The sequence below is a fragment of the Vidua macroura genome, chromosome 23 (assembly GCF_024509145.1).
Source record: "Vidua macroura isolate BioBank_ID:100142 chromosome 23, ASM2450914v1, whole genome shotgun sequence".
Taxonomy (NCBI): domain Eukaryota; kingdom Metazoa; phylum Chordata; class Aves; order Passeriformes; family Viduidae; genus Vidua; species Vidua macroura.
Genome location: NC_071593.1, coordinates 2,638,393 through 2,656,404, shown reverse-complemented (window position 1 = coordinate 2,656,404; position 18,012 = coordinate 2,638,393). Strand labels below are relative to the sequence as shown.

At 46.0% G+C, this 18,012-nt stretch overlaps 1 protein-coding gene across 3 annotated transcripts in view; it reads left to right on the top strand.

Annotated features, from left to right (window-relative positions):
• The window catches only part of EIF4G3 (eukaryotic translation initiation factor 4 gamma 3), a 144,773-nt gene extending 133,470 nt beyond the window's left edge, over positions 1-11,303 (top strand). For all 3 annotated transcript variants that reach the window (XM_053997729.1, XM_053997731.1, XM_053997730.1), the window contains 7 exons: positions 1,333-1,458; positions 2,515-2,596; positions 4,377-4,475; positions 5,314-5,460; positions 6,559-6,640; positions 7,995-8,141; positions 9,046-11,303. In XM_053997729.1, the coding sequence (XP_053853704.1) occupies positions 1,333-1,458; positions 2,515-2,596; positions 4,377-4,475; positions 5,314-5,460; positions 6,559-6,640; positions 7,995-8,141; positions 9,046-9,227 (865 nt within the window). In that variant the 3' untranslated portion in view covers positions 9,228-11,303. The remainder of the gene's footprint in view (positions 1-1,332; positions 1,459-2,514; positions 2,597-4,376; positions 4,476-5,313; positions 5,461-6,558; positions 6,641-7,994; positions 8,142-9,045) is intronic.
• Positions 11,304-18,012: the final 6,709 nt, after the last annotated feature.

Sequence of the window (18,012 nt, the reverse complement as noted above, 5' to 3'; positions counted from 1 at the left end):
CAGTGAAGGAGCAGATGAAGTATACTGAGTTTCTGAGGAGTTGACTCTGTCTGGCTTTAATCTGAGTCCCTGTCATTGTGGTACCATCGACCGCTCCAACAGGAAACTCCCTGTGCCCATGTCTGTCCCTGAACTTCTTCCAGCTCACAGGAAAGGTTTAGGCAGCCTGAGCTCAAAACTGTATGGAACAGCTGAAAAAATCTAAATCCACAGGGAGTACTCTTGTGTCCACACAGCACTGATGGTCAGAGGGACTCATTTGAGGTGATACATATCCAAAATGTATTGTGATTAAAGCTGTTCTCGAGCTTCCTGGAGTTTGGATAAGTGGATCTTGATGAAATATTGGGATCTGTGCTCTGAATGTGAATAAACAATGCAAAACAACTCCTGAAGATGATGGAAAGGTCAAGTGGTGTTCAGTGGGTGCTGAGGAGAACACCAGAAACTCCTTCACCTACACAGAAGTGTAATGAGGGATCACAGGATGAACACTGGTCACAGCCCATGGTTGGGGAGATGCACAACAGGAAAACAATTTCTGGCAGAAAGGCTGGAGGAGCAGCAGAGGATGCAAAGAACAAAGCAAAGGAGATGGTTTCTGGTTTGAAACATGAGAGAAAATGTGGATTTATAGTCACTAAACAGGACACCGGACAATTCAAGGTTTTCAGGGAGAAACGAACCATGATAGAAACTGCAGGAGAGCAGAAAAATTACCATTTCCCAGGCATGGGAAGTGAAGCCACCTGCAAGGGTTTGATGGGAAAGAAGAGTTTTGAGCCATTCTGGAAAGTGTATCACTGGGGAGCAGTCCTGTAATTCCTGCTGCAGATAGAAACTCTGCTGAACTGCGCTCTTACAGACATTTCACTGCTTACCTTACATTTGGAATTCTGTTAGGATTAACCCCCCCTCTCTAAATGTTTGGATATTTTTAAGAAGGTTCCATTTACTTGATGGTTTATATATACAGACAAAAAAGCTTTTTGGTTTTATAGATGTTACTGTTTAGCAAGTGATTGGGTAGTGGAATATAAGAGTTATTATAACTGGAGATTTCCTGGATGTATCTGTTGGATCTACAAAAGGTGGTGTCTTTTCCACATATTCTCCTTGTTACTGCATGGAGAAATTCAGTCTTGGCAGTTTGGAAGTACCGAAAACATAAAATGGCAATAGGTTTTTTGTTACCTTTGTGATTCTCCTCACTCCTCTCTCTCTTCACTCCTCTTTTATGTTACAAAACATTTTTAAAGTGCAGATTTCTTTGAAGCAAATGTCTCCAATTAAATGTTATTTAATACTTGGTGTGTTTTCCTCCTTCTAAAGTTTTTCCGAGACCCTGGAGATGGCGGATGACATGGCCATAGATATACCCCATATCTGGTTGTACCTGGCTGAGTTGGTGACCCCCATGTTAAAAGAAGGAGGAATCTCTATGAGAGAACTTATACAGTAAGTGATGCTTTCCCAGCTGGGCCTGTAGTGTTTTCTCAGCGTGGTTCCCATCAGTAGGGGAAGGATGAGCAGTGCTGGAGGCTCAGCTCCCCCAGGAGCTGCACAGCTCCCCCTCATTGCACATCCTTAGGGGCCCACACCAGCCTGAGAGCTCTGCTGGGAAGGGAGCTTGGTGCTTTCACCCTTGGAGAAGAGTTTTATCCATAAGTCTGCTGTTTGTTTCAGCTGAGCTTAAAAATACCCCAGTGCTGTAGAGTGGAGAGATTTGGGAGCACAGAGGCTCTGGGAATTAGACTTGCAGAGAGTGAGGTATTGCAGAGGGGCTGCGTGGCTCAGATGGTAACAGAAGGAGGGCTTGGTTAGGTGGGATATTTGGAATAAATTACCCCCTGTGAGGGTAGACTGGGCTAGGTGGGATATTTGGAATAAATTCCCCCCGTGAGGCTGGGCAGGCCCTGGCACAGGGTGCCCAGAGCAGCTGTGGCTGCCCCTGGATCCCTGGAGGTGTCCAAGGCCAGGCTGGATGGGGCTTGGAGCAGCCTGGGACAGTGGGAAGTGTCCCTGCCCAAACTATGAGATTCCATTTCTCTACCACCTGGGCACTGCCTTGAAGGGGCACAAAACCTTGTGTGCAAGACCAGGAACCATTTCCTAGACTAGAATTCCTGTATTTTCTGTATGTCCTTATATATTTGGGGATTAATTGTGAGCCTCATTCAACTGAGTTGAATGGTTCCTATTTCTATTACCAGTATATTAAGAAAATAACAGTCTTTTCCAAGTCTACCCAAGTGCAGCATCCCACAAAAATGAGTGGATTTGACATAAATATAACATTTTTTGGATGTAAAATTCAAGACTGTGTAATTAGCCCTGTTGTGACAAGGTCACTGCATCACTAAATGTTTTATCCAGCAATGCTGGATTAATCAAATCCTTCTTCCCTGGCAGAAGTTAAAGGTGATTTCTTGCCTCAGTTTGATCACTACCCCTGGATTTACATTCCAAAAACGAATTATAACGGGAAAAACACCTGTTTTTCTTTCATTCTAGAGAATTTAGCAAACCCTTGCTTCCTGTGGGAAGAGCCGGTGTCTTGCTTGCTGAAATCTTGCACCTTCTATGCAAACAAATGGTGAGTGCCCCGTGCTCCTGTCCTCCGGAGGGAGGAGTGGATGCAGCGCCCGTGTTCATGCATGAAACCTTCACCATTCCCACGTGAGGACATTTAGGGATGGGCCAGCCAGTCCAGATAACTTAGGAAACCTGCCTCGCACCCCCAGTTTCCAACCAAGCCTTACAAGGTTCCAAAAAGTTGAGTTAACTTTTTGTTTTCTCATCGCTTTTCCCTTTTGCAGGTACCTTTGCACCTGGCTTCTCCCAGAAGCTTAGAGTGCTGAAATACTGCAAGAGGGACATGCTCAAGGGATTTCTGGGCTGACCAGAAGCAGCAAGTGCCGGGAATCTTGCGAGAGAACTGTTCTTGCAGACCGGAGAGGTTCTCAGGGTTCGGATAAGCTCCCGATGGCCTCAGACTGCTGTGTGCTTATCCAAACTAAACCTGCCGACTCTTGAGGTTCACCCAGCACTGGGGTAGTGACACCTCCTCACCCCGTGACTCCGAGAGCTCTCTTTCACACCTCACAGCTGCGTGTCCAACCAGTTTGGTGGTTTCCCTATAACTCATCTCCATTTTTTGTCTTTTTTTTTTTTTTGATCCAGCTGAATCCTGCACTTTGGATAGTGTCTATTTCCAACCCTGTAAAATCCCTCACTTGCCTTTTTTTTTATTTTTTCAAGCATGCATTCAAGTAAGGTTGAATGTTCCAGGAGCATTTCAGTCCAACAGTGCAAAGAGTGGCTTTTTATTTATTTCTTTATTTATTTTAGTCTTGTGCTTGTTTGGACAGTCAGCTTCCTTTTTTTTTTTAAACTATTCTGTGAAAGAAAAGCTGCTGTGCTCTGGGTGTGGAAGCACAGCCTTGGGTCTCTGTTTCTGCCACAGCTTTCTGATCAGATCTTGTCCAGGCCAAGACTTGGACTCGGGTATTTCAGTGTAACATCAGCCATCTAATCCAGATCTTAGTGGCTCAGAGCAGGAACTATGCACAGTTGGCTCTTAACAACCTGTATTGTAAACTGAAAATTGTGATCTGCTTTGTAAACTTAAAATCAGGCAGCATTTCTCAGCTTGACTTAGGTACTCAGTGCTCTCCTGTGAGCAGTTGCTGTAAGGTGAAACTTTGGCAAAGCATTTGGGTGAAAAGAGCTGGTTGTGCTCAGCATTTTTATTCTTGTCAGAACTGTGTGTGTCAGAACTGTGCTCTCTGAGGCAGGAGGCTCAAAGGTCAGTGTGACATTAGAGGCTGCAAAAGGCTGAACTGTCTGTGCTCAAAGGCACTGCTCTCAAGGTTTGCATAAACTCTAGGAACTGAAGAGAGAATTTGGGATTATGTGCCTGAATTTGAGGCTTGGTCTCTGCACAGAAAACAGCTGTGTAAATGAGGAGTTTTCTCAAAGGAGCAGCTTGCCAGAGCCTTACTGTCAAGGCAAGGGAGTGTGAGTGACGGAGTAAGTCAGGAGAAGGGTCTGAGTCAGCCGTGGGAAGGTGCCCTGTTCCACGTGTCACTGCTCCTGGGTGACCTCGGAGCTCGCTGCGAACCCCCCGTGTCACTTCTGCCTTGCCCATTACCCGTCACGAGGCGTTGCCCACCTGACAAGATGTGCATTCCCAGGGGGATTGCACATGTGGTTTCTCTTGCACGGGCTCTCCAGATGTTCTCACTCATTGCCAGCCGTTTGTTGGGTGGCTGAACTGTCCTTTATTCCTCCTGACACAGCTGCACCATTCCGGCCCCTGTGAGTTCCCAGGGTGTCCCTCAGCTCTTTAAATGGACAAACTGCTTGTGTTTCAGAGCCATAAGAAAGTGGGAGCCTTATGGAGGGAGTCTGGCCTCAGTTGGAAGGACTACTTGCCCGAAGGGGAAGATGTACATACCTTTCTCATGGAACAGGTGAGTTCAAATCATTTCTTTGATCATCCCATTTCTTCATCCTCTTCCATCCCATTTGTATGTGCAGTTGGAATATGGGGTGAAGTGTCTCCACACTGGGGTAGATTTCAGCACTACCTGAAAGCACAGGGAGGAAAGCCTGCCCCTGCTGCTCCCAGACACACATCTCCAGTCACCTGGCTTCCTCTAGGAGACCTGTTTCTCCAGCTGGGAAAAAACATTCAATAATGAGTTTTGGAGCAAGGACAGACAATTGCAGAGGGGCCACAATTAATGGTAGGAGTTATTCACTCATCCCACCTTGGATTATGATCCTGGAGGGAGCCAGGACTGATGGAGGCACCTCACCTCTTGCTGGTGAAGCTCCCTTTGGAGCTTTGAGTGATCCGCTGCCCTGTTCTGGCACTTTGGAATTGCTGCAGGAAATGAAATTATTACCATGGGCCTGGGCCTTGCTGAGGGGACTGCAGCTCTTCTGTCACAGTTTTCAAGGAATTGGGGCATTGGCTGCAATTCCTTTGAGCCAGTGCCAGCTCTGGTTGTTGCATTCCAGCCCCTGTAGCTCCAGCCAGGGAACACACACTTGATTTTGTGCTCTGTTGTGCAGGGCTGGAGCTGCCTGAGGTGCCTCTTTGTCTTTGCTGGATAATGGAGTTCCCATGTGTTTGTAAAATGCTTCCTAACCCTTGGAACAGGGAAGGTTGATATTGTAACAATAACTGAGTAGCTGAAAGATGCCAGGAAACAGAATTAAATGTAGTTTCCTGCTTCGATCCGGTGTAATTCAGGCTAGGAAAGTACATTTCACTAATTCTCATCATCACGTGTGGTGTTGCAGAAGTTGGAGTTCACGGAGTCTGACTGTTCCAGTTCCTCAGAAGCACTTTCAGAGAAAGAACTGTCTGCAGAAGAGCTGAACAAGCAGCTGGAAAAACTCATTGTTGAGGACAAGGCGAATGATGAACAAATCTTTGACTGGGTAGAGGTACAAAGAGATTTTCACCCTCCCTGCAGACTGTTTACCTGCTTTTGTAAATATGTTCTGGTCTGAACATGTCAGGGTATGGGACACTGCGAGGATTTGGTCTGTGCAATCAACACTTCCAAAGAATTAAAATCTAAAATATAATCAGTATTTAAGAGTGAGTTTCAGGAAGGAAGGCTTTTAGCCATATTAACTGTGTAGCCTTTTAAATACTGTAGACTTTCTGACACTGAATATCCTGCTTCTGACACTTAGTACATTTTAGATGTAGACTGCTACATTGTTTCCTCATAAAATAGGGGAGAGAAGTTTCTCACTACTTTTTTCCAACTTGACCTCTCCAAATTTCCCACTGTAAAAACACCCTGGGCAGTCACTGAGAGCACCTTTCCCACTGCACTGGGCCAGGCACTGGAAGGGAAAATTAAAATAAAGAAAAAAAAGAGGAAAAGGCCTGTCAACCCACTGGTCTTTGCTCTCAGTCTCTGGCTGCCTTCTTTAACTCAGATATTTAGTGTCTGAAATTATACTCAACCTATGCAGTTACATCTGTGCTGATACTAAATCTTGGTCAGCTTTAGTTCAGTTATTTCTATGGCAGAGCAATGTGTTAGAAATGTCATTTTTCCACTGCCGTTAGAGGAGTTGAGAGTGGAATGAAAGCAGCACTGAAAATCTGGAATCACCCACAGGCTCTTTGGAGCCTTGGACAGTTTTCACAGCCATTCCCTGAATTTCTTTCACAAAGCAAACAATCTCCACCCAAGGAGCACGCCGTAAAGTTTGTTGGAAAAGCCTAAAACTCTTTGAGACTGTGCGAGGGCATTGCAGGAGCCCAGCGTGGTTGGTTTGGTTCTGCAGACAAACAGCTCCTTGCAGGAGGTGCTCAGTGGCACATGGATCCCATGGGAGCTGGTGTTGCCTGCTGAGGTCCCTGAGGGAGTTCCAAGGAGGGAGTGGGGAAGCGAGTGTTGCAGGGGTGAGCTGGGCTTGTGCCACAGCAGCAGCTGAGCCTGGACTTGCTGCCAGGTTCAGCACTGGAGTTTTGCAGTCCTGCAGCACCATGTTTTTAACTGGTCCATTTACTCTTGATTCCAGGCTAATCTAGATGAAAGCCAGATGAGTTCACCTACATTCCTTAGAGCTTTAATGACAGCAGTTTGTAAAGCAGCTATTATAGGTGAGTCACTTGCAGTGTAAACACCACACAAACCAAACCTGCAAAGAATTTTTGGTATTTTTGAGGTTTATATCACATTTCCCTGGCCAAGGCTGTGTTTTGTCACACACCCATCATTTGGGATTGTGCCCAAGAGCAGGGTGTCCCTTCCCCACGTGACAGCCAGGAGCTTTGCCAGGTATGGTGTTCCTGAGGTGACCCTGGTGTGTCCCAGTGACCTTGTGTGAGCAGGGGTCTCAGACAGCGCTGGGAAATGCCAGGTTGTTTGTTGATTTTCTTAACGAAGGTGGAAATGACTGAGATCATCGTTAAGGCAATTAACATATCCACTCCTGTGTCAGCAAAGATGAGTGGGCACCCTAGCGTGGGCTGCGGGACAAAGCCAGTCTGGGGCTCAGGCTTGTAAGAGTTTTATATCCAAAGTTTCAGTTTTGGAAAGATGGTTTATGTGGATTGCCTGACTGTACAGCTGGAAACACAGGGAAGGGAGGGCTCCCAAGTCAGACACGTGAGCCTCAGACCCTCAGGGGGGGTTGAGTAAAGCACTGCAGCCAGAAACATCTGCTCAATTTACTTGGTTTTCTTTAACTTTATTGTTGGCATCTGGCACAGCAAAAAGTGGTGCTTGTAAAGGGTCTGGTTCTGCTCTGAGCTGTGATTTGGGGGAGAGAACGGGCTGGATTCCACCGTGTGAGGGAGGGGAGGGACAGGCCAGTTCCTTCCTCTCTCTGGGAACAGAACCATGCTCGTGCCACCTAGTGTTAACAGAGACACGACACAGGACTTCATTTCCAATGCCTAAGGGTTCCCTGTTGTGTAAGGAAAATCATCCTCTGGTTTAAATGTTGACCTTGCCTCTGAGTTTTTTCTTTTGTTTTCAAAATATCACTTAATTGGGTTGCATGATGTACTTGAAGGCTGCTGAATAATTCATCCTTGCGGCTGATGGACTTCTAATGCATATTTTTATATATTCACTATTTCCTATATAATGTGCAACTTATGATTCTGTTTCTGCCCTGGTATTTTTAGAAAAAAAAAGAATTTTCTAAAAACCTTCTAACCTTCTAAATGCAGTTGCCTGTAGAGACACAATTTGCACTGCAAAGTAAGGTTGTGCTGCTTCTGTGTGTATTAGAACTGGGGTCACTGCAGGCAGTGAACTCGGGGAACTGTAAGGACCAAGACTTCCAGAAATAGCCATTAACCAAAAATACTTCTGTGGCTTCTCATCCTCCTTTTCTCTCCACTCTAATCTGTGTTTGTGATTGCTCTTTGCATTAGTAAAGGCAGTCAAAGACCTGTCCCTGTTGCCATGTGCCAGGCTGACCCTGCTTTCTCCTGTTCCCCTCAGCGGACTCTTCTAGCTTCCGAGTGGACACTGCTGTTATCAAACAGAGAGTGCCCATCTTACTCAAGTACCTGGACTCAGACACAGAGAAGGAACTACAAGCACTTTATGCACTACAAGCATCAATAGTAAAACTTGATCAACCTCCTAGTAAGTGTTGCCTCTGTGTTGGGGATTTGAGCCCGCATAAGGGCAGGGGGATTCTGTGGGAGACAGGAAGAAGATGTACTTTTCCTTACCTTTGTAGGTAGCAGATGAGAGAAGCTGGTGTGAGTGGGTTCAGCTTATCCAGATCCCAGATTTTTAGAGCAGCTCAGGTTCCCAAATGCTTGGCCAGAGGCCGGCTCTTCTTTTGGTTGCTCCTGTAAGCAGCCACACAAAAGGAAGAACAAACCTGTTGATAAAAAGAGATTAAAAAAAGAGCAGTAAAAAAATAATCTGTTGAGTTTGCAGTACCTGGACATGTGAGAGCATGGGTGTTGTTATTGCATTGCTACTCTACAGATATCTGTGGGCTTGGAGGGAATAAAATGAGTTGCTCAACTGATGAGTTTTGTCCCAGAGAGGCTACAGAAAACCCTTGTGGGACAAGAGGCAAGGGAGTAGCCAAAGAAACAGGGATTCCCAGGGAATCTGCAGCACAAAATCCAGGAGTGCCTCAAAACATTCAACATGATCATCCTTAGTGCCCTTTATGACATTAGTTGGGCATTATCTCTCCTGATGAGCCACAAAAATCCGGGGTTGGAGGGAATCCAGATGTGTGGTGGAGAGGAGATGGGCTGCTGTGGGTCCTGCTTGCCAGCCAATCTCTAGATAATGTATTCCCACAGCTGCTTTCCCAGCTTTCCCTCTTCTCTGACAGTGTCAGAGGGGTCGGTTTTCCCCCTCACCCGAGTGTGAGCAGCCAGAAGCAATAACTGAGTAAGAGCCCTGTGCTTTCCTTGTCTCTCCATCTCCCGTGCCAAGAGGTCGCGTTAATCCCCTTATCTGCGGCCGTCTCTGTCTGCAGCCAGGGCTGACAGATGTTCCCTGCTTTATTCCATTACTGCAGATTTGTTGCGGATGTTTTTTGATTGCCTGTATGACGAGGAGGTCATTTCGGAGGATGCCTTCTACAAGTGGGAAAGCAGCAAGGACCCAGCGGAGCAGAACGGGAAAGGAGTAGCGCTAAAATCTGTAACGGCGTTCTTCACGTGGCTACGGGAGGCCGAAGAGGAGTCAGAGGATAATTAAAACTTAAAATACAGATTTAAAACAAACAAACAAAAAAGAAACAATTTAAGTATTTTTTTAAAAAGTTTCACGTCTTCGCCAATCACAGTGCAGCAAGGCCAATTCTCTCTCGCAGACCCCCCTTGCCCCACACACGCACGAGTGGGAGAGGTAAAACTCGATAAACACCGAGGTGATCATGGAGGCAAAAAGGTACTTGAAAACAAACCCACAAAAGTAAACTTCAAACCTGAGGGCGGGAGCACTAAACCAAAATACATGTATTATTTATAGAAAATATTTTCTGTTTTAATCTTTTTCTTTTCTTTTTAAACAAGGACTCATACTTAGGAAAACACACAGCAAAACAAATCTGTTTAGCAAAAACAAAAACAAGTTGAAAACTTCTAATTTATTATTTTAAGGACTGCAAATGCCAGTGTAATTTTTAAATTTGCAGTTTCTGTAAACAAATTGTATAATAGAACAAAAGCAGAGAAATAAATTTCCCTCCCCTTCATATGCACCTCAGTTTTGTTTCAAAGCATGATAAATCAACAAAACTTTGAAGGGGGTTGGGGTGAGCTAGATGAGGACAAGATCAATTTTTGTTTATTGTCATCAGATTTTTCTGCCTGCCTCTCAGCTTGCTTCAGAAATTTAAAAAGAAAATAGTAATCAAACCATACATAACCTTGGATCAGAAGGAAAATGCATTTGAGAAAACCGCTGAGGACCAGAGTGCTCCGAAAATAACTCACTGAAAACCGTGCTACCCCGGGGAAAAAAGTACTAGTGATACTTTGAGAACCTTTAGAGCAACTTTAAGGCTTGTAAATACATAGAACAAATATTTAAAAAAAAAAAAAAAAAAAAAAAAAAGAAAGAAATTGACTCAATACTATTTCTTTTCACTTTCAAAATATAAAGAACAAAATAAAGACAAACATTGCAAGTTTAAAAGAAAGTAAAACGACTTCTCCTTTGACAGCTGCTGAATGTGTGCACCATCCTGAGCGGTGCTGGCTTCCTTGGCATGCCGTAGGTCCTCAGGCCCAAATTGTGTACATATAGTGTGTGTCTGTATGTGTGACTACCAAAAATGAAGGGTGAGAGCAATTGTTGTTTAAAAAAAAGGAAAACATGAAAAAAGGGGATGCTGTTGTGCCGAGAAACTCCCTGGCCAAGGAGCAGCCAGTGGCTGCGGGGCCAAGCGGGAGCAGTTGGTTCCCGAGGCTGGGACGTGACCTCAGGGCAGACGGTGCCCGACCCCAGCTGGGTTTCTCCAGCCATGTCTCGTGTGACTTGGATCAGTGGCGTCATCCGGGGACTTGTGACCCTGGCAGCTCCGGAGGCCGCAGCTGTGAGAGCCGAGATCCGACAGCCCAGCGCCAGGGAAGGGTGCAGGACGGAGGAGCGGCGCTGCCTGCCCGCTCCGCGTGCCGGGGCCAGCGCGGCCGGGGCACGGCCACAGCCGTGGGAGCCCTTCCCGTGCCCAGCGGGACCCGGGCTGCTGCTCCAGACCCAGCTGCTGCTGAGGACAGGAAGGCCCTCGCGTGTGTCTGCAGCCACCCAAGATGACCCGCTGGCTCTCACTGTGAGAAGCACCTGCCATCAAGGACTCTGCAAAGCTGGGGAAGCCCTCAAATGTGGTTTATGAACTGTGGGCCATGGACCGTGAGTAACCAGCCTATGGAGCATTTGCTGGGGGTGTCTGCAGCACTGACTGCTCGCATGATGCTGTCTTTTTCTTTCCAGCTGCTAAATCACTTTAAAAAAAAAAAAAAAAGACAACAAAAAAAAATCCAACAACAAAAAGAAACAAAAAGAAAGGGAAGAAAGGCTACAAATACGCTACTTTCCTAATCTTACTTTTACATGTAAACAATTGCTGTACTTGCCTGAGGATGTGATTTGATCACCACGGGGAAGGGAGGAGGTGCCTGGTTGTGGCCAGAGGGGAGAGGTCCATGAGACACTTTCCCTGCTAACGTGTTCCACCCCATGAATCTGAGCTAGAGAATCCATGGCCTAAAACACTAGAGCATTGTTTGGTTATTTTTTTTTTTTAGTAACAATAAAACACTTCTCTCTGAAGTTTTGTTAAAAAAAAAAAAAGAAAAAATATTCTCACTGTTACTGTACGCTCATGTATCTGCATGTACCACATTCAGTGATGCCTCAGCCTCGCCGCTGGGCCCAGAAGTTTGGATGGGCTCTCAAGGTCTCCAAAAGGTCTGTCCCCACTGAATCCCCACCCACCAGGGCTCCAGGGGTGTCTGTTACACCTCTGCAGAAGGTCGTGTGGGTATTCTTCTTCCGAAAGGCATTTTTTTGAGCGGTACATGGTGGTTTGTAGCAGTTAAATTGTTGAATTAAATGAATGCCAGTTTGTATGTAAATAAGGGTAAATATTGCCAAGTCGGTGTGGGCAAATGATGGAATTCCTCTCAGGGTGGGCAGTAGCAGAGCCTGCTGGGAACATGAGTGTGCAACAGCAGAGCCATGCAAGGACTGATTTCTCTCTCACTGCCTTGGATTGGAAAGGACAGACTTGCTGCAGAGCCTTTGAATAGCCCAGTGAATCCAGTGTGTCAGGGCTGGGAAGTCTGTCTGGAGAGCTTAAACCTTCTGGCTGAAAGAGTTGGAAAACCACTGGCTGGAGGGAATGGGAATTGCCAGCAGGTGGATAGAGGTAAGGTGAGAAAATCTTTCCCCTTTTTGTTAGAGCCTTTAATGACGTTCCAGGGGGTGAGAACTCGCCCTGTTGGTGTCCTGTAAAGGCCAGGAAGGGTCTTCTCAGAGATTTTTATGAGGGGTTTTTCAGAATTACCCAAAGCTGGGTTTGCAGCATGGCAGGTTTTGGCTTCTCTGAAGTTAAATCAGTTCAGCTGCACACTGGATGCTGTGAGCAGTTTATGCACAAGGCTTGAGGTTTCCAGCTGTGGGTGTGTCGCCTGAAGTTTCAGCTTCCCAACAAAGTCACTGCAAGGAGCAGAACTCCTGACTCCTTCCTCTGCTCCTCTTGTGTTCTTTGCCATGCATTTACTGCATCCAGTTGCTTTCCAGTTTCCTTCTAGATCAGCACAGGTTTGCAGGTGGTTGTGGCTCCTCAGGATGCGGCTCACGAAAGATCTTTGGAACCAGTTTATTGTGAAGAGTGTTAAAATACAAAAAAAAACTTGTAAGATATATTAAATAGAAAGGGAATTATTAATTAAAACAGGTTCCCGTGGAATGCGATTTGCAGGAGCCTCATTTTGTGTAAGTGAGATGAGCTGTGGTCATTGGCCCAACGTTACAGCAAAGCCTCAGCAGGGAGGGCAGCAGGTTTACACCAAGAATACTGCAGGTTATGCTGAGGTTTTTTCTCCTACTCTTGAAACACATCTTGTGTGCAGGCTCCTGACTGTGGCAGGGGGTTAACACAGCTCAGCATGGAAAAATGGCATTAGAACCATTTCTGCTGCTGGAAACCCTTCTTTTCCCAAGGCTGGGGCACTGTCAGAAGCGCAAGCAAGTAGATGCATTGCTTCCATCCCTCTTTATTACTGAGAATGTCCCCTAACCTGAAGCCACCAAACAGCACATTTTCAGGCCAGGTGTCTGCCTAAGGCTGGTTTCTTTCTAGGAAAGGGTTTTCAGAATGAGATGAGCCATTTCTGGGAATGAGGTCAGGAAATACACTGATCTTAGATGCTGTGCTCTCTGCTTATGTCAACATATTCAGGTTTTACCTTATTTTCCAAAAAAGCCTCAGGTCCAGGAGCAGATCTTGGTGTATGGAGGTGTCTTTTCATAGAATCCTAGTATATGCTGGGTTGGAAGGGACCCATCAGGATGATGGAGTCCAGCTTCTGAGTTTTTTTGCCTGGGATCAGCCCTCCCTGGTGCAGGATGTGATAGGCCACGTGGCAGGAGAGGCTCAGGAGAAGGGATTCCTCTGCAGGGATGGTTTTTAGTGTGCACAAGGTAGGTTTAATCCAGTAGTAACTTAGAACAGTTGTTGCTGTGACCCACAGAGCTTTTGTTCTAACCCTATAGATCGTTTTTACTGATAAAGGAGAAAGAGGGTCAATCAAAAGTCCCCTTAACTTGCTAAGCATTCTGAAAACATTTAAAGCCAATTGCAGATTTTGGCATCTCATTGCCAGAGGGTGGCTGTGATTGTTCTGCTGCATTTGGTCCCATGATGAGTTTTTGGTAGATGCCCCTAGTTGCTTTATCAGAAGTGTCCTGGGCAGAGCAGAGAAGCTGTTAGCTAGGCCTGTATGCTTGGTTTCTTTCACAGATTCTAGAGGGTTTAAGTCTGGGGGCAGGAAGCTCAAAATCAGAACCTCTCCAGAATGCTTTTGTGCCCTTAGATCCAACAGCCCTGGCCCTGAGGCACTGAACCACCTGTAGGAGAGCTGGCTGCTGGCTGCAGCTCATATGTGAGGGTGAGATGCTGCATGGTTGGAGTTAGGCCAGGAATGCTGGGCTTTAACCTGGGGGTGAATCCTTTGGGAAGGTGTTTGGGCTGGCAAGTGCTCCAAGCTCCTGCTTCTCCCAGTCAGGCTGGGAACTGGAACTCGGCCTTTCTGCTCTTTGGGAGGTGCTGGCCTGGAAGCTGCCAGCTGAGCAGTATCTAAAGCCAAGCAGCACCAGCAGGAGCCTGAGCTCTTCAAACACCACTGGCTTTTCATGAGGTGCCAGCCCAGAGGTTTGCACAAGGCCCCACACGCTGACAGAAACTCCAGGTTTGCTGTGCCTGGGGCCATGTGCAACCTGCAACAACTGTAGGGTGGAGTCTGGGGACCAGGAGGCTTCAGTCCAGAGGATCCTGCTTGGCTGTCCTCAGATAGACAACCTGGTTTCCATTGGAGGAAAACCAGCAATGGGCAAAGAACAGCAGCAAAAGATTGATTAACTCAGCTTCCAGCAGCATGACTAAATCACAGTATCTGAGGAAACCTCACTTTGTCTACCCTTCTGTTTTTCAAGGGGCTCCATTTGCCACCTTTGGTGAGGTATTGTGGAGCTGTTGTTTGCTGAAATAACTCCTGCTTCTTTAAATGCTGCTCTAGGGATGCTGACTGTGGAAAGCTTTGTCATGTGGCACCAGCTTCTCTTTCTTATTTCCAGCTGCTAAATTGTGCTGAAATGGCAACAGGAATAAAACCAGCTCCCACTCCATTCAGTCCTTTCCATAGGGGAATTTGTCCAAGTTGCTGGCCCAGCTGCAGGGATGGATATGCTGTGGTTGCAAATGGGAAAGGAGAGTAGGCATGAGGAAGGCAATAGATGCTGTTGGTTGGGAAATGTTGATATTACTGAGTGAGAGGAGAGAGCAGTGAAGCTCTTGGCTGTCCTGTTGCAGCCCCCTGCAAGAATTAATGGCAGATGTTACCGTAAGAGTTTTACTAAGCTCCCAGGGTACAAAGCATTAGTGAGTGGGGAGCAAAGCCCTGTTAGAAGTGGTTTATCACAGCATTTTGGAGAACAGCTGGAAAGGAGCTGCAAAGATCATCTTGGCAGATACAGCTGGTGCATTCAGGTCTCACCTGTGAAGGGAAATGGGTCATTTCAGCACTGCAGGGTGAGCTGTTGTGAAATAACACCTGATGCGAATGCTCTGTGACATTACAGATGGCTTGGAGTGAATAATCCATTGGTGCTGGCCACTTCCCACTCGTGTGAGAGTGTAGGGAATCACTCCCATGAAGGGAGCAGGCACTCGGCACCACCACTGCACGAATTCATGAGCATGGATTCAGTCCCAGCTCTGTCCTGTCCGGGGTGTTCTCATACACCAGGATCATAAATGCAGGGACTTTCACTCATCTCTGCAAAACAGGAGTTGAGTGTTTTATCTTTCTCCAAGGAAATGCATCTGATTCTCCAGGCCTCCTGCAGCATCACAAGGTGGATGTTCTGAGCAAAAGCCTGAGCTGCAGCTCAGACATCTTGAAGAAAAGCCAATTGACAAGATTTTCCACAGAGCAACAAGTGAGCCAGCTCTAGAGTTCTTCCAGCAAGAGCCATCACAAAAAAAGCTTTAAATTCCTGCTCAGTTGCCTTCCAGCAAGGCTCACAGGTATGGCATTGCTCTCGTACGCCGCAGAGGCCACAGTCCAGCCAGGCTGCTTATGGCAGGGGTCAGGCAGCCAAAAAGGAGCTTTTGTGGCTGCAAAACCATTCCAGCCAGGAGATCTGGCAGCAAGTTACTGCCTGCCCAGGTGACGGGAGCAGCCCCTGCTGCGGCTGGTTTTCATCCAAAACACTGTTTGGTTCAGAGTTAAGGAAATTCTCACTGCCAGATCTCTTAACTGTGGGGATATGTGGCTTTGGGAGAGCTGTCCCTGTGTACAGTGTTGAGTTGGTGGTCTTCAGCTGCTCCTTGCTTAGTGAAGGTGTCACTTCATGTGCCTGCTTTGGGTAAAATCAGTCATTACTGTAATGCCAAAAGTGGTGTAGAAAAAGAATCACAACTTCCAGCCCCTGGTCCTCCAGTGATGACAGCACCCAGGATCTATTTCAAATTAGGGTATTTCTAGAAAAGCAGCAGCCTGTGGAGGCTGTTCAGTACATAATATTTTCCTGCTCCAAATTCCTGTTGGCTCCAGTGGTGTTTCTATTCTACACTTGCTCCAGAATGAAACCAACTTTGGTGTGTTTAAGTGTATTTTTATTCACTTGCTAGATCTGATGTAAAAAAAAAATAGGTTGTTTGGTTTGAAAATGCATAGAGGAATGGGATACCTCTTGGAAAGGGGGAAATGTTTGAAAAGATAAGGAAGTAGAACCTTAAGAGTAAGTGTGAGAGAGGCAGCAAGGGAGACCAGCTGAGAGATGGTGTAGAGTGACACTGGGATAAGTATGGAGAACTAATTATTAGGAAGCTGATAAGAAATAAAGAAATCAAAAGTGATATCTTGAAAGCCATGAAGAGGCAGAGAATATGCATTTTGGGGTTGAAAGCAGAAAATGACTGATTTTTGCATAGAATTAAAGAAGCTACAGGGATGACAGTAAGACTCTGCAGCTGAAAAAAACTAAAGATTAATTGGAAGAGAACTGTGAGTTGTTCTGGTGATCATTAGAGATGTCTTTGGTGACGTGAATCAGCAACAAAGTGGAAAATTCCAGTTTAAAGGACTAAAAGTGCCTATTTCTACAGGACATGTAAAAGGGAAAAAATCTCTTAATAAGTAAAGTAGAACTAAAAAAACAGCTCAGGCATAAAGACAAGAATTAGGTGTGTGTCTGCAGGAAAGGTGACACCACCACGTAATAGCTCCTTGTGTAATGCTTATTTTGCCAGGGGCAGAAAGCCTCTGGAAGTTTGTGTGTGGCTCAACAAGTGAGAGACCCACATGAATTAAATGTTTGGTTCAGTGATGGTTATGGGATTGTTGTGCTTGGCATCACTCCCTGTGCAGATACACAGGGTCAAGCTGAAGAGAGCAGCGACCATCCCCTCATGGCTGGGCACAGAACCAAAACAACCCCCTTGGATACATATTGAGGCATAATGAGATCTGCAGGTAAAGACCTTCTCAAGGAATATTGGATTGTGTGTGTCTATGATACTAGATTTGTTTTTCAAAGCACAAGAAGCTGAAGAAGCAGCAGAACATGGAGTTTTAGGGATGAAAGAGCAGAGTGACAGCGAAGAGCTTCCCAGTCTGGTGGTGACTAGACATGAGCTGGGCTGGAAAAAAGGCTCAAATTCTCCCTGAGCCAGGTGGACTGCAAGGGCAGAAGGGGATAAAAGGCTTCCTAAGATAAATGTAAAAGCTGAGGTAAAAGTGGAAAGGCAGAAAATCGACAAAAACTTGGGGTGACAACACCAAAGGCAAGGCCTGAATGTATTCAGAGCTGAAGTTTGGAGCTGCAGGTCAACATTGAAACAACATTTGGCAACAGAGATGCAGCAGGATGGAGAATGTATTGGCAGAAGATGATTTCAGCAGGTGCACAGTTTGACAGAGGTAATAAAGGTAATAATCATGTGGCAGATAGATGTTAAGCCTCACAGAAGGGTGCTTATTAAATTCAAAAGTGTTCACTTTAGATAAAAAAAATGTGGCAAAGTGGGGAAAATGTGAGTTGGTATAGGGAAAAAAGTCAACAAAATAACCCTTGGAATGGAGTTTCCATGGGCAGATTTAAAACATAATTCAAAACTGTATCTAAACCAGAAACACAAGAGGTTCCATGTTTCTAGGACAAGAAACGCTTGTCCTAGACAAGCTTTGCTCCACTTGCTCTGGACGCTGGGTGGAAACAGTGAAACCCTTGACTGCAAATTGTACAGTGACTCCTTGGGAACAAAAGCAACATGTCTGGATGATCTGCAAGCAGCACAGCCCAAGCCCAAAGCTGTGGGGAGTCTCAGGAGAGCTCTAGGGTACAGCATGGTGGAATCAAATGAAATTGTTTTCAAGGAAAAAAACAGCTGGAATCTTACTAGTCCATGGCACCTGCAGGCAAGAAAAGTATTGAGAAGGCTTAGGACTTATTAACAGTGCTTAGTACTTACTAAAAGTGAATCCTTATTAGAAATATTCCTGACAGTGATAGTGCTTGACACCATCACACATAACTCTGGCAGCAGCTCCCTGCTGCAGTCTGATTCCCTGGCCATGGATTTCCCTGTTCCTTCCTCCTGTGCTGGCTCTGAGCTTTCCACTGCTTCATTCCTGTGGGAATGGGAAGAGGGACACAAATGACACAAACCTGCCCAAAAAGTGGAGCAGAGGAGACACAGCAGTGGGTTGTGATCCCGCAGTGTGGCTGTAAGGAATGTGAAGGGTCTGCTCTT